Source organism: Carettochelys insculpta, chromosome 2 (assembly GCF_033958435.1).
Source record: "Carettochelys insculpta isolate YL-2023 chromosome 2, ASM3395843v1, whole genome shotgun sequence".
Taxonomy (NCBI): domain Eukaryota; kingdom Metazoa; phylum Chordata; order Testudines; family Carettochelyidae; genus Carettochelys; species Carettochelys insculpta.
This window is the reverse complement of record NC_134138.1, coordinates 239430594-239455466: the sequence shown is the minus strand read 5'-3', so window position 1 is coordinate 239455466 and position 24873 is coordinate 239430594. Positions and strand designations below refer to the sequence as shown.

Here is a 24873-nt window from a genome sequence, read left to right as displayed (position 1 = left end):
GAGCTCTAATCTGAAATAGTTTCCTTTGTGTGTGGACACTATTTTGAACTAGCTTAGCAGTATTTCAGTACACCTTTTGTATGTAGACACCCTATTTCAAAATAACCTATTCCAGAAAATCTCTTCTGGAATAGCTAATTCTGAAATAATGCTGCTGTGTAGACTTAGCCTTTGAGGTGACAGAGCTTGAAAAGAGTACCTCTGCTTTTCCCAATCTGAGCCTTGTTGGCAGCCATAACTAAGTTTAGTTTGCTTGGTGGGAGAAGGCTGTGTACTATAGCTTCAGTGTCCTTAAAGGAAAATTCTCTTCTGCAATTCTAGCAGAAGATTGAGTTGAAACCTGCAAAACAGGTTTGGGGGTGGGGCAACCAAAAGGAAAAAGAAAATGACAGACCAGATGTAAACTAAAAGCTTTGCCTATGTAACTATTTTAGGAAAGCAAGTGGGAAAAATCATACCTGTAACCAACCTAGCTATGCCCTAGTGTATATGCGGTTGTCACAAATCTGGACTGGCTTCACCTTTGCCTTCTCTGTTGCTTAATGCAGTTCCTCCTGATGACAGGCCTTGAGTCTTCAGTTCTCTAGGGCAGAATCATGAGATTCTCCCTCTCTTTTTAGTTTGAGTAGCTGGGGTCTGGTTACAGTGTGCATGTGTACAACTGTAATTGCTTAGGAGGTATAGCTGGATTCAGCTGTCCTACCTGCAAAACTTCCCTGGGTGTATGTAGGCAGTTATGCAGTGCAGCCTTTTTCAGAACAAAGTAATGATTCATTTCAAAAGAAGGAGCATGTCATAACAAGCAAAGAAGTATTAATGCACCTGTCTACACTTGAATCTCACCTAAAATTTAGGTAGGCTCAGCGGTGAAATGAAAGATCTCCCTCTGGTGAGATCTCCTATCAAATGAGAATCATGACATGGCAGTCACAGGGAACAAGGTGTCTGAAGGTCTGGTTAGACTTTCCTGGAAAGGGGGCCTAAGTGAAGAAGGGTTAGTAAGGCTATTTGCAGAACAGTGTTTGGTGATGAATATTTAGTCCACCCTAAACTAAATTCATGATTGGCAAATTGGGCTTTGATTTTTCAGTTTTTACATTTTGCTATGGAGATTGGTCAGGACATCTGAAAGTTTTCCAGCTTTTCTCTTCTGAGTCATCATGAATGTGTCTACCTCATGGGCATTTAACATTTCAGCTCCTGTGAAAGACATCACATTAAAAGGACTTGCTATAGTTAAAAGCAGTTGCTCAAAAAGATTGCTTTTTTAAAAGAACTAACCTTAGTTGTAGTCTTTGGTGCCTCCAGTGAGGTCAGAGGGAGGTTCACAATGGACCAGTAGAAGCAGAAATGGATTATTTACCTATAATGAATATTAATTAAAAAGCTCAGAATTAGCATTTACTGTAAGATAAGGTATCGCAAGTTTCAAAACAGGATTTAGATGGAACTATGTTCTTACTGAATCACTATGGGCTTGTCTGCACTAGCCCCCTTCTTTGAACGGGGCATGGTAATCGGCCCGAGCAGGGAATAGCAATGAGGTGCTGCAGTGAATATGCAGCACCTCGTTAGGCTAAGTCTCGCTACGGCAACTTAGAAGTTGCAAACTTTGAAGCACCAGCATGCCCTGTGGCTGCAGGCACTTAGAAGTACCTGCACAACTTCCAAGTGCCCTTACTCCCAAAATGTTTTTCATCGCAGTAGCTCATTGCTATTCCCTGCTCGGGCTGATTACCTTGCCCCCTTCAAAGAAGGGGGCTTGTGTAGACAAGCCCTATGAGTACTATGGTAGACTGCTGAAAGTCAGATTCTGATGGCTGTCTTAATTATGTTCACTACTTTAGCATGTTACCACTTCAGAACTCTAGGGATTAGTGTTTTTTGGCCATGTGTCATTGTTGATAATTATATTGTAGAATATAATCTGCCCCCTTGCATGCCATACATTTTTGTTTTCATGTAATAAATTAGACTTGTTTGTTGTGTAAAACTGGTAGTCTGGTCTACAAAATTAACTTGATCTTCTTGGTAAATAAGGTGGATGGGTTTCCTGTCAAGGAGTAATATAAGTAATATGTGTGCATGTTTAAGTACATTATTAACCATGGTCTTTTTTGTTGTCAGGTTTTGTATTTAGTGAATCAGAGTCAACTGCATTAGAACAATTTGAAGGTGGCCCTTGTGCTTTGATTGCACCTGTTCAGGTAACGTACACTGGTTACAGACATGTTTTAAACTTAACAGGCAAAAAATTTCACAGACTTTAACATAATTTACACACACACACACACACACACACACACACACACACACACACACACACACACACACACACACACACACACACACACAGGTGAAAGAAGATTGATCCCCAGCCAGTTGAATTTACAACATCTGATAATATAAATCATGAGAAAATAGTTGAGGCACAAGAAGGGGAAAAATAATCTGATATTGACAGAGAGACTTTGTGAAAGTAGTATTTTCCTTCTGAGAAGTATGAAAGACCAATACAGGCATAGGTTGCTTAAAAGACAAAATAGAGCAGAAACTGAGTGAGATAAAAGAAAATTAAAATGTAGCAAGTGAAAAGGATAGCACAAATTAGATGTAGGCAAGACTCATCAGAAATTGAAATTTCACAATTCTTCTTCAAATTATGGAATGTTTTTCTTAAAAGTATTGTCTTCATCACAGCAGGCACAGGCACTGCCACAATAGCGAATTCTGCTAAAACAATTAAAGCATTTGAGCTGCAAGTGAGCCAGTGCTCAATGTGTAAAGAAAGTGAAATAATACACTTTCATCGTCCCAAATCCTGGACAGAAATCTGTAACATCAGTATAATTAAGATATCAAAATTGCCCATTGTCATTCCTGGGACTTTTGTACTGAAAACGACATGATTTTCAGTACTCTTGCCTATGATGATTTTTTTCAAACTTTTGTAGTGTGGGCTAAATATTAGTATGTTTTCGCCAATCGCAATGTGAATTACCATACCTGTGATGATTTGAAGCAATTGCTTAAATGGCAAAATCATGGCAGGAAAGTATCTATTTTTTTTATCTTTCTAATATAGCTTCCATTTCAGTCTGTGGCCCACATCTAGGGAGCCACTAGTTCATAATGTAGGAATTATAGTTTGGGAGAAGAGAACACAGGTCAGTCAGCTGCCTATAAATTTAAACAAATGGAGGAGGTATGTCAGTGATTCAAAATATGTGAGAAGATTCTTTCTTCTTCGAGTGGTCCCCGTGGGTGCTCCACAGTAGGTGTTGGGCTCGCCCCGGCGCTGCAGCTCGGAAAATGTTCAGCAGTCTCTGTCGGGTCGCACATGCGCCGATGCGCGTCGGCTCTTCGCGTGCTTACAGTCACGTGCGCGATCCGGTCCCCGCCAGTTCCTCCTCAACCGCCAACGGCTGCAGACTGAATCCTCTCCGGCTCCAATGCCTGAGACAGATAAGTCTTATTTTTTCTCGTGTTGATAGTTTTTAACAGTTCATAGTTAGCAGTCCTATAGTTGTTATAGTTAGTTACTCTGTTAAAAGTTGTTAAAAGTTAAAGACTATCTTAAAACCGCAGCGGCCGCCTCCGGGTGGGCCCGCTGCTTTTGTTTGTCAGCCTTCAAAGGCCAACGGTTATTAACATCACCTAACATACTGTTAAGTGTGCTATTAGTACCTAAGGACTCAGAATTAAGTTTTAACAGTGCCATCCCCCGGCTTTAAGAAGTGTGAATCTTGCCGGAGGCCATGCCTGCTTCGGATGGCCATAGCAGATGCATACGGTGCCTTGGGGAGACGCACGTTCCCCAGAAGTGCTCCCATTGTTCCAAGTTGACTTATAGAGCTACAAAAGATAGAGAAATGAGGCTGAAGATGCTGTTAGTTGACAAAGCACTTCAGCCTGCCTCATCGAAGGCAACACATGTGGAGGGCTCTTCAGGACTGCACAAGAGGAAGGCTGCCTCTTTTACCTCCTCTGCACAGAAGAAAAGAAGAGCCTTGCCTACTCGATCCCTGCCCCTTACTGTTGGAAGCGGGGCGAGTGTAACAAAGGGCCCACGAAGAGCCTCGCCTACTCGATCCCTGCCTCTTACTGTTGGGAGCGGGACGAGTGTAGCAAAGGGCCCGCGAAGAGCCTCGCCTACTCGATCCCTGCCTCTTACTGTTGGGAGCGGGACGAGTGTAGCAAAGGGCCCACGCACGTTGGCTTCCTCCACTGGTAAAGCCGCGGCGCATGCAACCACTCAAGGCACTGCAGTTACTGGGGAGACTGCACCAAGAGCCGTGCGGGCACTAATCAGTTCGGCACCAGCTACTGCAGCACTGATCGAGACTTCCCCAGAGGCACCGGAGATGACGGCACCGAGGACATCAGCACCGAGGATGACGGCACCGAACACGACGGCACCGGGATCCACGGCACCGAAGACGACGGCATTGGGATCGACGGCACCAGCAACAATGGCACTGACAACAACAGCACCGGGAGCAGTGGAAATCAGCATGACACCTGCTCCGGTACCAAGTTCACCAATAGGACCACCCGAGAGGGTAAAGGCTAAAATGAAGACCAGGCACCGCAGCCCATCTCCTGAGGTAATTGCGCTGCCTCTGTCACCACGATCACCACCGGAGATTCGACAGGCAGCAACACCTTCAGCCTGCCACAGACGTCCTTCTCCTTTTCTTCGGAGCCCATCACAGGGATCTGCACGCTTTTCTCCAGCATCTAGCAGAGATCCCTACGAGTCTTCTCACAGAGGCTCTCCTCGTACATCGGTATCATCTCAGAGGTCTCGACATTCCAGGCACCACCCTTACATCCTTGGGTCATGGTCCAGGTCTCCATCGCCGGGCCCCTGTCCCTGTTGCTACAACCGCCATCATTATGCGGGGCGTCATCATAGGAGGTCGACGTCTCACTATGGACCCCTGTCGACCACTCCTCAACACCACAGTGTTCTGCTTCCACCTGGGGGAACACCACGGGTTCCCCAGTCAGAGGCTGGGTCTAAAGACATTGAACCCCACCTCGAAATTCCACAAAGGCAATCACATCAATACGGCCAGGATCCAGAGGAATTGGAGGAGAGATACCATAGTGATGCCTCCGCATCCTCGCCAGACGAGGCCGTGGTCCCTGGAGACATTTCTCCCCCAGATGACCTGAAACAGTTCCAGGAGCTGTTCAAACAGGTAGCTCAATCCCAAGATATTCAAGTGGCGGAGATGCAGGAGAAACACCACAGACTCCTTAAAAACCTCAGGCCTCCATCTTCTTCTAAAATTGCTATTCCTCTGGACGATGCAATCATGGAGGCAGCCACTAATATATGGCAGACCCCAGCATCCGCTCCTCCTACCAACAAAAGAGCGGATAAAAAGTACTTCATCCCTGCGAAAGGTATGGAATTTCTATTTAGTCATCCACAGCCAAACTCGCTAGTGGTTGAATCGTCCCAACACAGGTCCAAATCATCCCAGTACAAATCTGGGGGATTGGACAAGGACATAAAGAAGCTGGATCTTCTGGGTAGAAAAGCCTACTCCTCCTCTACTCTGTTGCTCCGCATGACCAACTATGCTGCTCATTTGTCGAATCACAATTTTGACAATTATTCCAAGCTTACCGCCCTCATGGACTTCCTTCCAGGGGAAAAAGGCCAATTCTTAAAGCAATTGTGCAAGAGGGCTACGCGGCTTCTCGAGCAGGCGTGCAGATTGCACTGGATGTGGCGGACAGAGCGGCCCGCGCCGTGGCCACTGCAGTGGTAATGCAGAGAGAGTCATGGCTTCACACATCCGGCATTCCAAAGGAGTTACAGGTCAAAATTGCAGACCTCCCCTTCGACAAAATAAAATTGTTTGCTGAATCGTCTGACTCAGTCCTACACTCCAGCAAAGATTCCAGAGCGACACTTCGGACTTTGGGGATATATACCCCACCGTTCAGAAGGAAGAAATTTTATCCTCAGCAACGCCGTTATCGTTACCAACAGCAACTTACCCAATTTCAATGGGGGTATGATCAGGGATGTCATCAACAAACACATTATAAGGGCCCTAGGCGCCGGCCTCAGCAGGGCAGTGCCTCCGCAGGGCAAAGTGCAAGACAGCAAGTTTGACGGATATGTCGAGGGCCACGAAGCCAAGACCGTACCTCAGTGCCAATCTCAGTACATGTTCCATCACCGACTCAAGCCATTTTACCCACAATGGAAAAGCATCACGTCGGACAAGTGGGTATTGGAGATCGTAAACATGGGATACACGATCCCCTTCCAGTCTTTACCTCCACCAAATCCTCCCACTGCATCCATGCTCAGAGACCCCTCTCACCTACCGGAATTAGGGCGGGAGGTGGACCACCTCCTATTCATAGGGGTGGTGGAGAGAGTACCAGAACAATTTCAAGGCAAAGGGTTCTACTCCAGGTATTTTCCTGACGGAGCAGAAGACAGGAGGGTGGAGACCCATTTTGGATCTACGCGCACTGAACCAGTACCTACACAAACAGTGCTTCAAAATTACTACGATGGCTTCAGTAATCACGGCACTTGACCATGGCGATTGGTTTGCAGCCCTCGACTTACAGGATGCGTATTTTCATATCGCAATTCATCCAGCCCACAGGCGTTTTCCTCCGGTTCCTTGTGGGTATGGATCATTTCCAGTACAGAGTCCTCCCATTCAGACTCTCTTCAGCACCCAGAGTCTTCACCAAGACCTTAGCGGTGGTGTCAGCATACCTACACAGACAGGGAGTTTCATTTTCCCGTACCTGGACGATTGCCTGTTAAAGGGAACTTCCCGGGAGGAGGTATTACGGATGATACACATCACCACAAACACATTTACCTCACTGGGCCTCATCATCAATTTCTCAAAATCAAAGACCTACCCCACGCAAAATATAGAGTTTATAGGGGCTCTGATAGACTCAGTCACGTCAAGGGTGTATTTACCCGAGGCTCATTTTCATGCCATCGAATCCCTCGTACAACTACTAACGTACAGCCCCACTGTTCCAGTTCTCACGTGCTTACAACTGTTGGGGCATATGGCAACCACCACGTTTGTGGTGCAAAGTGCCAGGCTACATATGCGAGGATTGCAGCATTGGTTGGCAACCGTATACAAACCCTCAATCCACACCATCCACAAGAGGGTGTCACTTACAACAGAGGCACGAAGCTCGCTAACATGGTGGGGAAACCCCAAGAATCTCCTAACAGGGGTGCCCTTCCGCCAACCACAAATTACGGTGTTCATTACAACAGATGCCTCCCATAGGGGATGGGGGGCTCACATGGACAACAAAACCACTCAAGGATTATGGTCCCCCGCGGAGAAGACACTGCACATAAACATATTAGAGCTCAGGGCAGTGTTCAATGTGTGCAGGCATTTTCACAATTATCTGCGCGGAAAAATAGTCAGCGTGAATACCGACAACACCACCACCATGTTTTATATAAACCGACGGGGGAGCCAGGTCTCGTACGCTTTGCGCGGAGGCGGTCTGGCTCTGGAACTGGTGCATCGCCAACAATATAACCCTAAAGGCTTCATACCTACCGGGGGTCCACAACGTCAAGGCGGACCAACTCAGCAGACACTTTGCGCCCACTCACGAGTGGCAGATCCATCCAGACCTATTCCACCAAGTGTTCCGCAGATGGGGTTTTCCCCAAATCGACTTGTTTGCCACCCGAGAAAACAAGAAATGTCCCCAATACTGCTCCAGAGTGGGCATGGGACACGGGTCTTTGGGGGATGCCTTCATGATCCCATGGAAGGGCCCCCTACTTTGTGTTCCCTCCCACGACACTTATACACAAGGTCTTGGAGAAGACCAGAAGGGAGAAAGCACGCATGATACTCATAGTCCCAACCTGGGACCAACAACAGTGGTTCCCATTGCTCTTGCGCATGGCTCAACATCAGCCATTTCCCCTATCAACAGTACCGGACATTCTCTCTCAGGCTCGGGGGTCAATACTGCACCCGCACCCGAAGAGACTTCGGCTACAAGCATGGCTAATCTATGGCTAAGCGCCTTAGAGACTACGTGCTCAGAGGGAGTACAACAAGTCCTTGAATATAGTCGGAGAACTTCCACCAGAAAGACTTATCAGCACAAATGGTTGCGTTTTTCCGAATGGTGTTCCTCCAGGCAACTAATACCCCAGGACGCCACCATACCTACGATTCTGGATTATTTGCTACAACTTAAACAAAACGGACTTTTGCTATCCTCTGTAAAGGTGCATCTGGCGGCTATATCAGCATTTCGGCATGAAGAGGATGGATCAACCACATTTGCCCATCCTGTTGTCTCGCGTTTCCTAAAGGGGTTGGTGAACCTGTACCCCCCTCGGAAACCAATACCGCCATCATGGAGTTTAGACCTAGTTCTACATACACTCTCGGGACCGCCCTTTGAACCATTGGCTACGGTCCCCCTCTGACTACTTACCATTAAAACGGTTTTCCTCCTGGCAATCACGTCAGCTCGCAGAGTGAGTGAGCTCGCGGCCATAATGTCCACACCACCCTGCACGATCTTCTCAAAAGAAGCGGTGGTCTTACGATTACACCCAGCCTTCGTTCCAAAGGTCTCTTCAGATTTTCATATCAACGAAACAATAGTGCTGCCCTCGTTCTATCCTAAGCCTCACAACTCAAATGAAGAGGCACAGTTGCACTTACTTGACGTAAGAAGGGCACTGGCCTTCTACATCGATAGAACTAAACCTTTCCGGAAAACGGACAGACTCCTGGTGTCCATTGCATCCAGGTCAAAAGGAGAAGCACTATCTTCGCAGAGGATTTCAAATCACATTGTGTCTTGCATAAGACTGTGTTACGAGATTCGCAAGACTCCTCTGCCAGTTCCGCCAAGAGCCCACTCTACGAGGGCGATGGCGGCATCAACGGCCTTCTTCAAAGGCATCACGCTGAGAGATATCTGCAGAGCGGTGACGTGGTCTTCCTATGACACCTTCGCCAAGCACTACGCCATGCACAGGATGCTTGATGAGGATACACACCTGTCGACAGCAGTCCTTTCACGGGCAAGCTGCGCATAAATCGGGTACCCACCTTCTTTTTCGGGGGTGGGGGGGGTTACTGCTGGGTAGTCACCTACTGTGGAGCACCCACAGGGACCACTCGAAGAAGAAAGAGAAGTTACTCACCTGTGTAGTAACGATGGTTTTTCAAGATGTGTCCCTGTGGGTGCTCCACTACCCACCCGTTCCTCCCCACTTCGGAGCTGTGTGTGTTTTCAGGGGCGTCCGGAGCGGTTGATCAGGAACTGGCGGGGACCGGATCGCGCACGTGACCGTGAGCGCGCGAAGAGCTGACGCGCATCGGTGCATGTGCGACCCGACGGAGACTGCTGAACATTTTCCAAGCTGCGGCGCCGGGGCGAGCCCAACACCTACTGTGGAGCACCCACGGGGACACATCTCGAAGAACCATGGTTACTACACAGGTGAGTAACTTCTCTTTTTTCAGTGCATACAGATTAAATCCTTTTGTCTTTGAATCTGTGTTTTAAAAATATTTTTAAAAAGTGTATTGGTCAGTTAGGTGAATTTTGGTTGGGGGAGTAGGAAGGAAGGGGTCAAATATGAGGAGTCAGGAGAGAATCTGGCATAGCTGCTGCTAGCACTGGATGGCCAAAAAGCCCCTGATAGGATAATCTGTTGGGTAAGCAAGCCTGGTGCAAGGAAGGGGAGACTATGGGAGTGTTATAACACTTCAAAATACTATGTGGTATGAGTATTAATTAGAAGAGACGCATATACATCTGTGTTTGTTTTTGCATTTTGTCTGCCAAAAATAAGTTTTGCAAATTCATTTTGCAGTTGTTTGTTTTGATACTTTTCTTTTAATAATCTCAAGGATTTATAGAAAACATAGTAGATATCTAGGATGTCAATAAGTTTTCAGACTGATACAGGAAAACAGTTACCCAGGCACCCTTTTCAAAGAAAAAATGTAGCTTGCAAGCTGCTGAACATGTTAACTGCTGAAAATACTTAGTTTAGTCTCCTGCATGGAAGGAGGTTATCATAGTTTATGTAAATTTGTATGTTAGAATTCTGAGGTGGTGGTGTGCCTTCACTTGCGCAAGAGTCCCATTGGGCAGTAGTCCTTAGTTCAGTATATAGGAATGCACTCTGACAGGCACTGGGGGCATGCTTTGCTCTTGGGCCATGTCTACACTAGCCCAAATCTTTGAAATGGCCATTTATATTACAAATTGATCACTAATGAGGCACTGAAATGCATATTGAGCACTCATTAGCATGTTGCTGGCTGCAGCTCTTCGAAATCACTGCTTTTTGCTGCTGCGCAGCTCATCCAAATGGGTCCTTTTCAAAAGGACCCCACTGACTTTGAAATCCCCTTATTCCTATGAGCAGATAGGAACAAGGGGATTTTGAAGTTTGTGGGGTCCTTTAGAAAAGGACCGTCATTTGGACGAGCTGCACGGCGGTGAAAAGCGGCAATTTTGAAGAGCTGCGGCTGGCAGCATGCTAATGAGGCACTGAGTATGCGTTTCAGCGCCTCATTAGGAATCTTCGAAATGGCCATTTGTATGACCGTTTTGAAGATTTGGGGTAGTGTAGATGTAGCCTTGAAGTTTACACTTAAAATTAGAGAAAATTATTCTGAGGGCACTAATGTAGTAGCAGGGAGTGGGGAAACTGGAGAATAAATGAAGCTTTGGGATGCTGTCATAGTTTGATCTCAAACATCTGATACTTTAACTATATATTAATACTGTCTTTTTAATATAAATATGATGTGAAATATACATGATCACTTCCTTTTGTAGTCTAACATTTGTTGCTTTAATACCTAAAGGCATTCCTTTTGAAGAAGCTTTTCACCTGTGAGAAGTCTGCTTGGAGAGAGTGTCAAGGTAGTTAGACCTGTTTACCTTTTTCATATTTCTTATTGTAGTAATCTGCATTGCAAAGAGGCTAAATATTTCTAAATTTGCCCATCACTGTGCTGCCATGTGTAATAGGGAAAATTATACTTATATGTCATATGACACTAGTTAATTCTCATACCTCAAGGCTGCCCTGCAATATTTTTGATCACATTGATGAACCTCACTGAAACGTTCTTCTTGGATTAGTTTAAGTTCTTATAAAAGAATTTAAAAGTAAGGAACAGAAATCTTATTGAGGTGTATCTTTAGAGGGCTGGTTTTAAATTTCTGTGTTTTAATAAGACAGCTGCCAGAGTTAATGAGAAGATGCTTACACTCGGTGCTAATAGCATATTTAGGAAATAGTGATTGAACTCATGCAGGTTTCTAATCTTACAGAGGAAGAACAGAAGACTCTTCTGTGCCATACATTGTGTGATATTTTAGAAATGGCTTGCTCCGACAATTCTGAATTGTATTCTTTGGCAACATGGGTAAGAGGAAAAACAACTGAAGAGACTGCTAGTATTGCTGAGAGTCCTGCCGAGTCAAGTCATCAGGAAGAGCAACCCTGTAAGACTTATCTCTCTCTAAACTGTGCTATTTCCTGAGCAATAGTTCATTATTGTAGAGAATACTCAGTAGTTTGACAGTTGAGGAATACTGCTTTTCATTATTGTATGGATGAGGGTTTTTGAATCTACTTCCCCTATCTGTTGTTTGGTACTGGTTGGGTATTATTTCTCTTACTAGTAAAAGTTTAACTAGTTGTTTATCTCATTTTTTTTATAACAACAGTCAACCACAGCTGTTCCAGACTTGTTTCTCTTAAATTGGGCAATCTGACCGACCTTCTCATGGGACAATACTAACTTTCATTTCTAGCTTTTTATAAGCAGAAATTCATCTAATCTTGGAGTTGGGGGGGAGGGGGGCAGGCAGGAGGACTCTGCATGTTCCATCAATCTGTAAGAATTGTTGAACCAGAGCCAAAAATGAGTGGCTTATATCCTTATCCACTCCTTCAGTATAGCCTTTGTAGAAATGCTATCTAAGCCTTCTTTACCTATTTTAGAACAACATATTTAAAAAAAATGTAGTTCCCTTTTGGAAGGAAGGGATTTTTCTAACATTTTTTCCCCTCAAGTACAGTTCAGTTTCTTCAACAAAACATTAGTGCAGCTGAACGAAATTACCCTCTCCTAAATGTGCAGTCCTCTTGTAGGGAAGAAGGTTTTTTGAAGTCCTTTTCTTTTTGCCAGGATCTTGATTTGCTTTATTGATCCTGACCCTATTTAAGATGCTAGTGTTGGCATTGCATCTTTTGTTCTGCTGAGAAGAGGCATCCCGGCAAATCTAATTCAGATGTCAACTACTTTCCCTTGCCAATGGCATGTATTTTTTGGTGTGAGAGAGCCTTAATTAAGGCTATCTTCATTACCACTTTTATTTCTATAATATGACATTTGGGGTGTGGAAAAACCCACATCCCTAAGTGGTACAAATCACACTAACAGATGTGCCAGTATGGACTGCTCCATGTCAATGGGAGAGCTCTCTCCTTTTGGCATAGAGTGGCTGTATGATGTCTAACAGCAGGGCAGTTGAATGGGTGCAACGGTGCCACTGTAAGCTCTCTAGTGTAGACATAACCTTAGCGTTAACAAACTTATGAAGTATGTCCTGATCCCAAAGAATTTAGGCTACAGCTACACTGGAGAGTTTACAGTTGTGAAGCTGCAGTAATGCAGCTGCACTGCTGTAAGCTTTCTAGCGTAACTCTTTGGGAGAGCTTTCCTCTCACTTAATTATTCCAGCCCAACAAGCCATAGCATCTCTGTCACTGGAAGAATCTCTCCCACCAACATAGCATTGTCTGCACCAGCACTTAAGTTGATGTAATTTATGTTGCTTGGGTGAGTGGCTTTTTCACTCCCATGTGACATATGCTATAATTTTAGAAAGTGCTAGTGTGGACATATCCTTAGTCTTGAAACAGATGATGTGAGGAAGGATGCACTATCAGTGTGATAATCATACCTTATTTAGTCCATGTACTTGCTTTTTGTAGACAATAATACAAGAAAAAGCTTTTCAGAATAGATAAATTGTTGAATAGATTTTTCTGCTAAGCTCTTTTTAGTAGGGATTGTCTTAGTAGCTTCTGTTAAGTGTCTAGGATACTTTTGAATGCTCAGACGATAGTTAATATATTGGTTTCTAAGAGTTGCTTGATCAACAAAGTTCAACCTCACCTTACAAAGATTGTTAGAGTTGTAAGTCTTTCAGACAGGATCACTTGAAACAGCATTTCCCAAACAAATTTGGCCATGGAACACTTTCAAGCTTAGAATATACTGACAGAACCCATGCAGGCTTGTCAGGTGGGGGTGAAGGATTTCATACTGAAAAATTGCTGCATGTAATGCTCAAAAGTTGATCTAAAAGACTTAATTTTTTTAGGTGTCTTATTTTACAAAGAACAAAAAATAAGAGAAAATCATCTGAATGAACAACTAATGTCCTGGTAGGAGGCAGGTTGGCAACCCTATAATTTAAGTTTAAAAATTAAGTACAAACCCAAAACAAAACATCAATATAACTACCGAAAGAAAGAGGATTAGTGTCATTCCTTTGTACAAAAATAAGACAATATTGGTCAAAAAAAGGACTGTCCTTCCTTAAAGCTTAAAAAAAATAAGCATTTTTTATGAAAAAAATTTAAAACAAATTAGGTATGGAAAATATTTTTAATTTTTCTTTTTATAAATATATTTTTACAGAAGACTACTGGAAAATAAAAATAAGTAACATTTGCTGCAAACCTGCTTAATATTAGAAATGATGCTGGAGAGTTGGATCCTCATATCAGGTGCAGCATCATGTGATTTCTCTGAACATGGCTCATGCTGAAATAATCTGAATCGAGTGATTGTTTTGTATGAGTCCCAAAATTAGAACTATACTTGTATGAATTTGATGCACATAATTTCACTTTTAATATTTCGGAAGGAAAAATATTGCTCACATCACCACATTTTCATGGAACACCTATACACATCCGCAGAACACTGGTGTTCTGAATGAACATAGTTTGGGAAATGCTGATTTAAATAATTGAGTTGTTTTTGTTCAACAAACCTGTTTTTCCCACCTACGACATAATGTCCATAAAGCTGTTATTGGCAACTTATTTCTAAGGATAGTTAATTCTTTCCTTGACAGATTATTGTACCCATGGACTAATAATGTCTATTTTCTTTTGCTTCTTGCTTGTCATGAACATCATCTTTGTGCTGTGAGGTTTGTCTTGTAATACATTTGAGCAGTTTCTGGTTGCTAGTAGGCTTATCCAAATCCTATTTGCCTCCATTCTGCATCCCATGAAAATACTGATCTGTACTGAGGTCTGGGTGATCATAGAAAGTGGGTATGCTTGCTGCAAGAAATCTTCTCCTTTCCCCATAAAGTAGCCTTGATATAGACAGCCTGGTGGTGAAGGGCTTCTTTTCACTGAATTGTCAACTCCGTCTTAAGTTTTACCCCAGTCAGACTCCTTCCCACCCCACAAATCTCTAGCTCAAGTTCAGTGGTACTTTTACCTCCACCTAACTAAAAAGAGCACTGTTTGAAGCTAAGTGTTGCTAAAGCTGGAGCTACTAAAGAAGAGGGGGGATGCTGCAGCTCCACTTACAACTAATCTTCTGATAATCCAATTGCTCTAGATCAAGTGTTTGATACTGTGGTCACTTTCACTATAGCTGGGCTAGTTGGAATTATGAGCTAACTATTGTGGTGTATTAATCTGGCCCAATGTTTCTTATGTAGTTTTTTGTTGCTGTACCAGTTTGAGAATTGTGGTTTACTTTGTCCTTTAACCGGAATGTGACAGTCAAAGTTTCTCTGTGTTTTGAAGGTCCTTTGTTTAGAAGAACAGGATACTTTAATGGCGAACTTGCCTTGTCTCTTGTCTCAGATATCGAACAGCTCATCTCTTACTTGAACTCTGGAGTTCAAGTAGTATTTTGATTTTTTTTTTACTTCCTTCCTGGACTTCATTTTCCCTCATTTTGTCTATGGCTACACTACAGCACTCTGTCAACAGAAGTCACTGTCTGGAGAGTTTTCTGGACAAAATTTCTGTTGCTAGAGTGTGGCCACTCACAAAAGCCAATCAGGAGAGTGCTTAGCTGTGTCAGCAAAGCAGCCAGACTGCCCAGCTACTGTCTTGATAAAACAGGTACTCTGAAGCCTAGCAGACAGGGCTGCCCATTGTTGTGTCTGTTGAGAGAAGGTGCCCCCAGAGTGGCCACACAAACTTTTTGTCAACAGAACCTGTCAGCAGCAGCATTCTGCCTCACAGCTTTGAGGCAAAATGCTGCTGGCAAAAGTGCTGTGTTTTGTCCAGATGCTTTCAACAAAATGCATTTTGTGTGTGCATGCTCCATAAGTTTTGCCGACAAAACCAGGGTTTTGCCGACAACCTTGCTAGTGAAACTGTAGCTTTTAGCTATAGGGGGCTTTCAAGTCCTTATCTGGCCAAGAGATGGGGATCAAGGAGCTGATGGTAGTGCAGAGTATCACCACTGGCAGGGTTAAGAAATAGATTGAAATTTCCTGTCCTTTCAGCTGTAACCAAAGATACAATCAAACTTTGCCTTTTCATTTTTCAAGACTTCTGGAGTGGCAGAAGGCAGGATGGTTTCATAGACAGCAGTCAGTGTTATAGTCAGGCTGCTGCCTTTGGAAGTCTAATTATATACTTCAAATAGAATAAAAACTGAAGTTTGTTCATTAATGTTTCAAAGATTTCTACTTCTGTCTTAATGCACTAAATATTTTCAAATATTGTAAAGACACTTTTTTTAAACTAAAGGTTCTGTAATTACCTTTTTCTTGTATAGATTTTTTTTTAGTCCATCCATTCTTTCCTCTCCTCTTTCTCTCCCAACTAAATGCTGTATCAGTGTGATCTCATTTGAATTATGCCTATCTCCATGTTTGATTTGGTTTGTTTTGTTTTTAAAGATTACCTCTTCTTTCCTGGTTCTCTCATCTGTTGTTCAAAGTGTTCCATTTTTTGCTATTCTATTCTAAGTAATAGCAGAAAGAAATTGTCTAAAATACTGTTTTTGGATCTTCCAACAAAGTGGATTCAAACACATGTGGGCTTCTTTCATCTGCTTTTATGGTATATACTCGTGACTTGGAGGCCGGCTGCTTTGTTATAAGAGTGTTATCCTTCGAGTTTCAATGTTGATTTGATGTTTTTTATTCTAACATTTTTCTTTTTCTGTTTTTTTTTTTTTTTAAAAATTAGCCTATTTACTATGAGAGCAGTTATGACTTCTATAAACTTAACAATGGTTTTCCTCGTGAACAGCTGCTCATTTTTTCTAAAATGCATTTTTATACAGTTTTTGTCCAAAAATTACTCGTTTTAGATTATGTAAAGCTTTTTAGCCAGTAAATTGGAAGTGTTAAATCATTGTTTCCCTTCCCCCCCCCCCAAAGAATATTCTGGGTAGTCACTTTAAATGGGATTAACTTGGTGATGTCTATTTTGGTATGTGAGTGGTCCATTGACTAGACTACTTGTCTAAAACAAACTTGAAACTCAGAAGACAAATACCTCTGAATTTTTTTTCATTAATTTAAAAAGGAAGTTCTATCCAGACAAGGATCCACAGGTAACTTTGCCGTTTCAGATTGATTTTAAGGTTCCAACAGTATTATCTGGCCACATCACACATTTATAGTATCTTCTGTTCTAGTTTGGTTTCCTATTTCTCAAAATACATATTATATGACAGGAAATTTAGAAAAAGTTCATGTTCTTGTAATAAATCTAACTTTAGAAATTCCTGAGTGTTTGTGATTTTTAAAACTATTAGTACGTAGGTGACAGTGCTGAGGATACTGAAATAATGAGCCCAAAACTCCGGTAATTAGTCATTGCAAAAGTCACCTCTTTACTGAAGAGAGACTCATACTGTGTATTGCAGGCAAACTAAAAAGACCGTTCAGAACACACCTTTGATATTCAATTAAGCCATTTATCTATATCGGGGTGTCCAAAACGTTTGCTGCTTGCCACATGTGGGGAATAGGGCACTGCGTCGTGGCAAATACAAGGGTGGCCAGCCCGTGGCTCTTGGAACCATTAAATGCATCTTGTCCTGAAGCAACATGTGGGAAGTGCCATCTGCCCACTCCATGCACGCACCCCACCGCTTGGTGGGAGAAGCGCATGGCGGCCCCAGCAGCAACTCTGGTGGCTCTGGCGAGTCACTTGCATTGAATTAGAGTGGGGGTGGCTGGTGGTGCCTGGCTCTGGTGGGAAGGCATTCAGTTAGAGCCAGGGGGAGGGAGGATCTGGCTCTGGGGAGGGGAGGGCATTTATTTAGAGGGGGCTGGGAGTGCCTGGCTCTATAAAGTTTTGTATAATGTAATGTGGCAAGTATGGAAAGACAACAACCACACCTGTTGCAATCTTTGAATTCCTATTGGACACCGCTGCTCTACAGATAAATTATTCCTCCATTATTCATTATTTTGTTAACCTTCATACTGGATCGATAGTATTGCTTATGACAGATACACATGTAACTGGCACAGAACTCAGTCATGCATCCATTGAAACAAACGGAAGCATTGCTACTCGTGCCTGTGCCTTCAGGATCAGATAGAAGTCCATTGTTCAGTTTGAATTCAAAGTGAAAGCATCTGTTTTATTTATGATACACAAGCTACAAGGTAAAATATTTAGGAATATAGATGGAGCCAAAACCTGCTAATGATTTTAATTTCAGAGCATCTTTTGTAATCTTGGATACTTGTTTTACACATTTTACAAGTATCTGGTTTTAAAGTCTATTAAGAGCAAGTGAAAGCCAAGAAAAGCTAATTTTTCTCTCCAATTCAGAAGCCTTAATGGGGAGCCAAATGTCTACACTGAACCTCACAGGAATGTCTGGAGGGGAAAGATAGTTTATAGGTCTGAAAATCTTGTTGTAGGAACACTGTGCTAGAATTGTATTTGGAACCATTTTAATTTGTTTATGAAAACAAGTGTTACTTAAATATTTCAAAAATATAGCTTTCTTACTTTGACTTTACTCAAAAATATTAAAATAACCATGCTTGCTTTGCTCTAGACATAATACTTGCAGTTGATTTCCAAAATTATTTGTAGCATGTTTATGCTTGGTGACTAACAATCATCATCACTTTTTCAAAAACATCTGTTTATAGTTTTACACATTTTCAAGGCTACAAACTAGTAGCTGAGTACTTTTGATTTAAAAAAATAAGATACTAGTCTGTAATCTACATAGTGGCGCATTTGCTGATTGGTATGGTGAAGAATCAATATTGTTACAGTGAAGAAAATTGAGATTAAAAAAATTGAAAATAAAATTTCAAAAGTAGGGTACATTAAATACAATTGAAGATTGAAAGTACATTAGCTTGCTGTGTGTATCTTGTGTCATTTTTTTGCCATGTGTAGTGCTGAAAAGTGTCTCTTGTATATAGCTGCCTTGGCTGCCGAAGAGCTTGGCTTTGAGCGATTTCATGCGTTAATTCAGTAAGTAACATGTTGGAACATTTAAAATACATTATTTCACAATCTTATTTAATATTCAAAATCTCTCCAAGGTACATGGGAGTGTTTAAAAGAGTGGGTCAAAGTTGTAGTTCAAAATTTTATTTTTATGTTGTTTTTTAATTCAAAAAGGCACAATCATTTGTTGCAGAGTTCAAAAAAAATTATCTGAAGTATTAAATTAGCACACTTTGCACAAGATTATGTGCATCTCTTTGCAGTTAATTAAAATGCAACGTCAGTTTATCCAACATCAAAAATGGTTCATGTTCATCTGTGTCATTTATTTTAGCTTTAGGACTGTCCTTTCTAGTTTTTGTCTAAATTCTGGTTTAAAGGATGAAATTCTGTTTAATTTGTCTGAGAAGGTTGTAATTTTTAAAAAAAAAAAAAAAAAAGGCTACATTTTATTCTCCATAAATGTTTAAGGAACAAAACGAAAACAGTAATAGAAATTTAAGAAAGTTTTGGATAAAATAGAACTTTCTAATAAATCTAAAGATTACTACAAGTTTTTATCACCTTCAACTTTCCTTACAATAGTTTTTGGTATTCAGTGTTCAAAACATCCTTTTATGTGATAGAGGAAAGAGGAAGAAAAATATAACATTGCTTGTCTTCATAGTCACCTCTTGTCTCTTCCTTGGTCCTGTACCAGGTCCCCTGATGTTTACTTATCATTGCTTCTCACAGAACATCTCACTGGGAGTGGCCATCCTTTCCCATGCTCTGTTGATGAAGTTTGTTTGGCGGGTTAGGTTTCTGAGCTTTCTGTGCCTTCCATACCTTTTTCAAGGTTGCAGCATGCTTTTTGTTATCAGGAATGGTTTGAGTGAACCTTCCCCTCACAAGCAGATTTTACACCATTGCAATATAGATTTCATAAGAATAAATAATAAGATATATATTAGAAACAGAATGGTAGACTAAATAAAATGGCTTACTAAATGTATTTAAATTTATACTTCTAACATTGTCAGGCTTTCTCTGCTTAAGTGACAAAAGAAACAATGACTATATGCTCTTAAAAGAAATCTGTGGTTATGATCCCATGCTGTCCTGAGAGAAAGCAATGACCCCGCTTAGCTGCATTCAGAGGTTTATTCTGCTTCTCATGTAAGATCTACCAGCCTGTCTGGATAAACCTCTAATCCATTAAATTAGTCACTTTGCCAATTTTTTCCATTGTACATGCTCACACCAGATGAAGACTTTTGTCTAAAAGGTGTCTTATTGACGAAAAGACCTTTTAACAATAGTCTTCCAAATGCTGAATGAGTCCTCTGAGAGGTGCCATTTGAATGTCTAGCTTGCCCTTCAGAGTAAGTGATTGCTGATAGCCCCTACAGGTTGATACTGAAGGAAGAGAAACTCCACCCAATCAGGTGAAGCTTTAAGATCTCCCTCCCTCCCTTCCTTTCATTATTAATTACTGTACTGACAGACCTAGTCATTCCACTGCAACTTCAGATTTGGAAAAAAAAAATGTTAATTATTTATTCTAGCCACTTTGTGCTGTTTTGGTTGCACATAATTTTTACTAAATTATTTGCATAACAATAGAATGTAATACTGTAACAACCTTTTTAAATAAATAATTTATTTCCTTTTCTGATAAATACTAATAATTGTGAGCCAGGTATGTTAATGCAAGATTGCTGTGTAACTATCAAAGCGTGCAATAACACTGATGTTTCTCTTGTTTTTGCTTGGACTTGATGTTACGATCTAATATTCTTTTTTACTTTTTACACTATTCTAATGCTATATCTAAATTATTTCTTCTTTTTCTATCTTCAGCAAGCAATCCTTCCAAAGCTTTCCAGAACTAAAGGATGCAATGTGGGATCAGTATTCAGTATGGACAAGTAAATTTGGAGTATTGCTCTTTCTGTATTCTGTGATATTGACAAAGGTTTGTTTTTAAAAGAGAAGATTTTTATTATTGCTATTTCACTTAAAGGTGAGCGGCAAGCTCAGAAATGAAAATTGAGTTAATTTCAGATTTATGGGTCAGATGGGCTCCTTATTTATATTGTAGTGGGGCAACCTCCCAAATAAATTTGTAGGTTGTTTTTTATGAAAATTCCTTTCTGAAGTTCATATGATATTTTGCAAAGTAACAAGTGGAGAAGAATATTTACATAGATTTAAAATAACCTATTTAGTAAGAGATGTTAGACTCATAGAGATATAGCTCAGTTTTCATGTTAGCCCTTCAGCCAGTAGCTATGAAAACATGAAGAAAGGGAGAAAGTTAGAGGACCTTCTTGCAGTGTTCTCCCACTCTTTAATTCTGAGTGTAGTGATTTGTTCCTTATTTTGTAGATTGGGGTGTGTCCAGGCCACCAAAACTTTTGATCATGGGTCCCCAGTGTCCTGCGGCCTAGCAATATCTTTGGGCAGGCTTCCTGCTTGCCAGGCCCCCACATGCTGCTCAGAGCTGCTGGGTTTTGGGGCCAACATGAGCATCACAGCACAGCGTGGACCTTCTGGGAGAGGGACTCCATGTGCTGCCATTATCCCAAGCACAATTCTTTCAGCTGTTACTGGCTGAAAACTGGCCAATTGGATCTGCTTGGGGTGTACTTGTGGCACATAGCCTTTCCCCATGGGGAGTGCAGCACAGAGACACATAACCCCAGCAGTAGGCTGCTTTGAGCAGCATTCCAGGGCCAATGCAGACAAGGAGCCTACATGAGCCTCACTGTAGTGTTGCCCAGAATTCACCTACTATGGTGACTTCCCAGTCAGAGCCTGCACCCAACCCCAGTTTCTTGCCCCAGGTCACAACCTGAACCCTCTCCATCCTGCCCAGATCACAACTCCCTCTTATCCCCAGTCACCCTCTGTATTTCCTTCTATGTCCCTGCATGTGCTCACAAACCCCTCCTGCACCCCAATTCCCTGCCCCAGATCACAGCCACCACCTACACCCCTGCCCCATGTCACAAACACCTCCTTACAAACTCTTTTTGGGTTAGGTCACAAGCCAAAACCTGTGAAACCCCTTTTGCACCTATGCCTCGTGTCACAATCCCCTCCTGCACTGGATCACAACCCAAACCCTCTGAACCCACTCCTGCCCCTGTCACAACCCCTCTGAGACCCTGCATCCTGTTCTGCACCCCAATCCCCAGTCTCAGGTTGCAACCCCTTTTACCCAAACTCCCTCCCAGACCCCAAATTCCCTCCAGCACCCCAGTATCTTTTCCTGAGCTCCCTTCTGCACCGAATCTCCATCACAGACCCCACATCTCCTCCATTAATATCCTAGAAGAGAGTGGCCCCTTACCACTAACCAAATTCTTGGAGTGCCCCCCTCCATCAAAAATGATCCACTCCTGCCATAGACTCATGGACTTTAAGGTCAGATAGGACCATCTTGATCCTGTAGTCTGACTGCCTGCACATTGCAGGCCACAGAACCTCACCTGTGCTGTCCTATAGCAGACCTCTAATTTCTTGGCTGAGCTACTGAAGTCCTTATGTCATGGTTTAAATACTTCAAGTTACATAGAATTCACCATTTACACTAGCTTAAAACTTGCAAGTGATCCCTGCCCCATGCTGCAGAGGAAGACAAAAGTCCCCAGGGTCTCTGCCAGTCTGATCTGGGAGAAAACCCTTTCTATTCTGACCCTAAATATGGCAGTGAGTTAGACCATGAGCGGACAACGTGGGCAAAACCTACCAGACCACGCTTGGGAAAGAAGTCCCTTCCTGTCTAGTGTTCCATCAGCAGCTGTTGGAGATTTTTGCTGCCAGCAGTCGTAGATTGCTTCCAGCCCATTGCAGGCAATCTCATACCACCCCCTCCAGAAACTCAAGAAGTACACTCTTGAAGCCAGTTAAGTCATTTGCCCCCACTGTTCCTCTTGGAAGTGTGTTCCAGAACATCACTCCTCTGACGATCAGAAACCATCATCTAATTTCAAGCCTAGATTTGTTAATGGCCGGTTTGTGCCCTTCTATTGTTCTGTCACATTGGTATTTAACTTCTCTCTCTCCTTGGTATTTATCCCCCACTGACGTTGAGAGCACCATCATACATCCCGTCAGCCTTGTTTTGGTTAGACTAAACAAGCCAGACTCTTTGAATCTCCTCCAGTAAGGTAGGTTTTCCATTTCTCAGATCGTCCTAGGAGCTCTTCTGTGCACCTGTTCTAGTTTTAAATTCATCTCTTTTAATCATGAAGTCCAGAATTATGCATAGTATTCCAAATGAGTATACATTTGTACTAACCGTGCAACATGTAACTTCTCTCTTTACTGGAAATACTGCACCATATGAATACTCAGACTTCATTAGCCTTCCTCATGGCTGCATCACCTTGTCATCTCAGTCATCTTTGAACAACCAATATGTCCAGGTCTTTCTCCTCCTTTGTTACTTCTAACTGTTGTTTCTCCAGATTATAGCAAAAATTCTTTAGTCCCTAAATACATGTTTTTGCACTTGGTTTTAATTCCATTTCCAAGGTCCTCGTCCATATTGGCTGTACCTCCCAACATTGTTCATCCACAGATTTTATTGTCACACTTAATTTCTGTCCCAGGGTCAGTAATAAAAATGTTTTGGTCCCAAGACTGATCCATGAGGAACTGCACTAGTAATCTTTCTGCAGCCTTAATTTTCACCTTTTTGCTGTGACCCATTGTCTCCCCTCTGACCTGTTCCTTATCTTGTCACTGTCATATTAATTCACATTTTCATTAATTTAGTTAATAAATAATTTACCATGTGGAAATGCTTTACTGAAATCCAGGAAGACTAGACTTGTACTGGATTTTCTTGACTTAAAAGTCATTACTTTTCAAAGAAGGCGACAAAGTAAGTCTGGCACAAGCTACCCTTTTCTACACCCATGTTGCATTTTATCTCAGTTATTGTTAATCTCTATGTTCTCATCTATTTTCTCTCTGAGAATTTGTTCCAAGACTGCATGCGAGCGAGATTTAACTAATAGCCCTTCATTTTTCTAGATATTTTTTCCTCTGAGTTAGCAATTCTTCAGTCACAATGATAGACCCTTAAGTTTAGAGATTTATTAAAAAAGCCTTGCTATTAGTCTTGTAAATTCAGTTCTTTTAATATTCTTAGATGGAAATTATCTGGGCACCTGATTAGTCCCATTAAATTGTTTGTTTGACTTCATCTTGGATGTGATAATTTTTATCTCCATATCCTCATTCCCATCAGACATCCTGCTACTATCCCTAAACTCATCATTAGCCTCTTTAAAAACTGAGGAAAAATACTTGTTCAGATGCTTACTGTCAGTTATGTTACTTTGCAGTGAGGTTGCTAGGGCAGCCAACCTTGATGTGTTTTATTGTCTGGTTGCTTTATTTTATCTGCTAGCTTGAACTTTGTATTCATCCTTAACAGCCCATATATTTAAACTCTCCTCTGGAACCCCCCAGTCATGCATTGATGAAGCAGGTTTTTGCCCATGAAAGCTTACACTCCAAAATCTGTTAGGCTGTATGGTGCCACAGGACTTCTTGTTGCTTTTGAAGACACAGACTAACTTGGTTACCCCTCTGATAGTGTTGTGTTGGGGGGTTTTTTTTTGTTGTTTTTTGTTTATATATATATATAAATACTCCAATGAGTAGTTCTGCTTTTTCTCCAGGGTATCGAAAACATAAAAAATGAAATTGAAGATTCCACAGAACCATTGATAGATCCTGTCTATGGCCATGGGAGGTAAGATGGAAAAAGTGATCTTAGTGTGTTTGCAATCATTTATATTTTCACTAGACGAGCCAGATTATTCAATGGTCTTCTCTGTAGCATGGACTAACATATTTTCCCATGATTGTACAAGGGAATATTCTTTTAGAAATAATTGTTGAGCATGCTTAAGAATGAATTTGCTGTTCTGCAGTAGATAAAAGCAGCAACTCTTCCGGTAACTTTCTACTTGAATTCTTGTAATCCCTTTGTACACACTGTTTGCTGTGATTTGGAACAAACCCTCTTAATACTGAATTTCCAGAGGAAGTAATCAAACTCTTATGATGGAGGTAAATTTGCAATCTTATGTTAAAATGTTGGTTTAAAGTGAATTCAAAGTATTTAAACAGCAAATGCTTGCTAAGATACAAGTTTTCTGCTTGGTTCAGGAATAATAATATTTGCAGAAATATATTTTGCATGTCACTTTTTAATCAATTATGTCTCCCTATTATATAGCCAAAGCTTAATTAACCTCTTGTTGACGGGGCATGCAGTTTCTAATGTGTGGGACGGAGATAGAGAATGCTCAGGAATGAGTAAGTTAGTTATTTTCAGT

At 41.8% G+C, this 24873-nt stretch overlaps 1 protein-coding gene across 4 annotated transcripts in view; it reads left to right on the top strand.

Moving 5' to 3' along the window:
• MINDY3 (MINDY lysine 48 deubiquitinase 3) overlaps positions 1-24873 on the top strand; it is a 103522-nt gene that overhangs the window by 3904 nt on the left and 74745 nt on the right. For 2 of the 4 annotated variants that reach the window (XM_074984807.1, XM_074984806.1), the window contains exons 2-8: positions 2128-2207; positions 10893-10950; positions 11365-11538; positions 18502-18553; positions 20372-20486; positions 24211-24284; positions 24774-24853. In XM_074984807.1, the coding sequence (XP_074840908.1) occupies positions 2128-2207; positions 10893-10950; positions 11365-11538; positions 18502-18553; positions 20372-20486; positions 24211-24284; positions 24774-24853 (633 nt within the window). Of the gene's footprint in view, positions 1-2127; positions 2208-10892; positions 10951-11364; positions 11539-18501; positions 18554-19264; positions 19368-20371; positions 20487-24210; positions 24285-24773; positions 24854-24873 lie in introns of those variants that run through there. The other 2 variants (XM_074984808.1, XM_074984809.1) reach the window with 2 other exon arrangements.